Source organism: Aplysia californica, unplaced genomic scaffold (assembly GCF_000002075.1).
Source record: "Aplysia californica isolate F4 #8 unplaced genomic scaffold, AplCal3.0 scaffold00444, whole genome shotgun sequence".
Lineage (NCBI taxonomy): Eukaryota > Metazoa > Mollusca > Gastropoda > Aplysiida > Aplysiidae > Aplysia > Aplysia californica.
The window spans coordinates 177,310-179,341 of NW_004797714.1; the positions used below are offsets into that span (position 1 = coordinate 177,310).

General features: G+C 38.7%; 2 protein-coding genes across 2 annotated transcripts in view; one reads left to right on the plus strand and one right to left on the minus strand.

The window, feature by feature from the left end:
- The window catches only part of LOC101848680 (ras-related protein Rab-15), a 16,813-nt gene extending 15,203 nt beyond the window's left edge, over positions 1–1,610 (minus strand). Inside the window, exon 1 of the mRNA XM_005104978.3 lies at positions 1,589–1,610. The gene's annotated coding sequence lies outside the window, so the exon portion shown is untranslated. The remainder of the gene's footprint in view (positions 1–1,588) is intronic.
- Positions 681–2,032, plus strand: part of LOC101848455 (ecdysteroid-regulated 16 kDa protein) — a 13,148-nt gene continuing 11,796 nt past the window's right edge. Inside the window, exon 1 of the mRNA XM_005104975.3 lies at positions 681–971. Coding sequence (XP_005105032.1) covers positions 872–971 — 100 coding nt within the window. The 5' untranslated portion in view covers positions 681–871. The remainder of the gene's footprint in view (positions 972–2,032) is intronic.

Sequence of the window (2,032 nt, forward strand, 5' to 3'; positions counted from 1 at the left end):
CTCAGAAATACTGATACGTTCATTACAATTGTATACTGGAAATAAATATGAAGCGTAGGCCTTTCATGTATTGATAATGATAATTATTATTATTGGGCCACAGAATATAATATAATTTCTACACTGAGTCATTCATTGCAAGTCAGGTGCAACTGACCTTTACTCCAGGAGTAGACTCATAATACATGTAATCAAAATTATGAAGCAAAGGCACTCAGAGGTTTCTAGGCTTGTACATTTTTTAAATCTAATGAACAAAGAAAAGATAACCTACCATAGTTTTGCGGAACTTACAGGTTTTTGCATGTGATCAATCATTACCATAGAGTTATCTCCTTTTTGAACTGATCATTGTGCATATGAATTTGATTATAAAACATTTTACTAACAAAACTAAACTCAACCAACCCTTGCCTTATGTGTGGGTAAACAAAATGATATCAGTATTACGACAATTTCAGTAACCAACGGATTGAAAAAATTGCAAGTACAGTATTTCAATCAATGACCTTAGAACAAAGGTCTAGAGAATCTAGTGCTAGGCCTATCTTCATTGCCTCTTCTTTGGTTATAGCCTAGGCCTATGCATCTCTCTGAAACCACCCGTGCGAATTGTGTTCCAATAACCATTCAACGAATTCCATAAATGTAGTCACTACTGGGAAAGTCACATGACATTTAACCTGTCATGTGATGTAAGCTTGGAGTTCCTGGTTCCTATGACTTGCTCGATCAACCCAAGACAAGCCTGTGTCTCGCTCAACAGCAGTAGATAACACCCACACAGAAGATAAGAATCGGGCAAATTCTACTTAGTATTTTTTAAATTTTACTATATAGACAGAATAGTAATATCCGATCAATTATTACAATGGAGTTTTCCGGTTTTAGTTTGTTCAGTCTGGTACTGGTGTCGTTTTTGGTGGCACCGGCGTTGACATGTACAATGAGCTTCAAGCCTTGTCCTGGAGGTAAGGATCACTAGCAGTGTGTGCAGAACTTGTACGTCAACACAAATGTGAAATGAATATTTTACCAGACAAATACAAGCATTGAGACTCTGGTTCATTACTTTTGTTGCTCATGCTACGTGAGCCAAGGCCCAAGGCAAGACAAGGCTAAGGGAAGAAAAAGTTCTGATTTTGTAAGGCCGTCTTCTTAGTCTTTATTCGGACTTGAGACCGAATAACATTTTTTCATATTCGGACTCGAGTCCGAATAAAAAAATTTCTTATTCGGACTCGAGTCCGAATATGAAAAAATGTTATTCGGACTCGATGGCCATTATAGGGCCAAACGTAGATCTACGTCAAGACTGGCAGTCTAGGCGCACTTAAGAACGGCTAGCAACTGCGCCCAATTAATTCGGGCACCTCACAGGGTTTAAATTTGTCCCGAACAAGAACCAGATTTATGATGAGCCATGCAGATGCATCATGTAGCCCATTGACTGAATACTAACCATCATCACATGTAAACAATAATGACTCAGTCGCAGACTTCTAGATCTAGAGATCTTAGATCTAGATCTAGATCTAGATTAGTCAGTGAAAAGTAAGTCCAACAACAACAAAAAGAGAAGTTTTACCCGAGTTTCAGTAAGACATGCTCATGCTGTCACATTCTTAGCAAGACGAACACTAGGACTCCATGGCCATGAGACTAAAACACCACCACCGTCCACCACCAAATCCTATGTCCATATCCACGCGAATCACGAGGCGAAGCAAGTGTACACATGAGCTACCCAGGCCTAGGCCATGGATGGAAAACACGATAAGTCACGATGTTTGATTTTGAAGATCAAGATACGGTTGAATTGTCCGACCGATGTACTGCTTGCTGGGCCTATCAGTGAGCAAACTCTGGAGTACAGTAATGTCTTGGAAGCTTGAACTTCATAGAATGATAAAGACTAGGTTTTTGTTGTGGTTTAAAATTCCAGTATAGAAAATATTAACACAAGTTGTAAAGCTCAATTCTAAAACGTATGTCAAGTCTACACAAAATTATTTTGAGTTCTTAGTTGTTT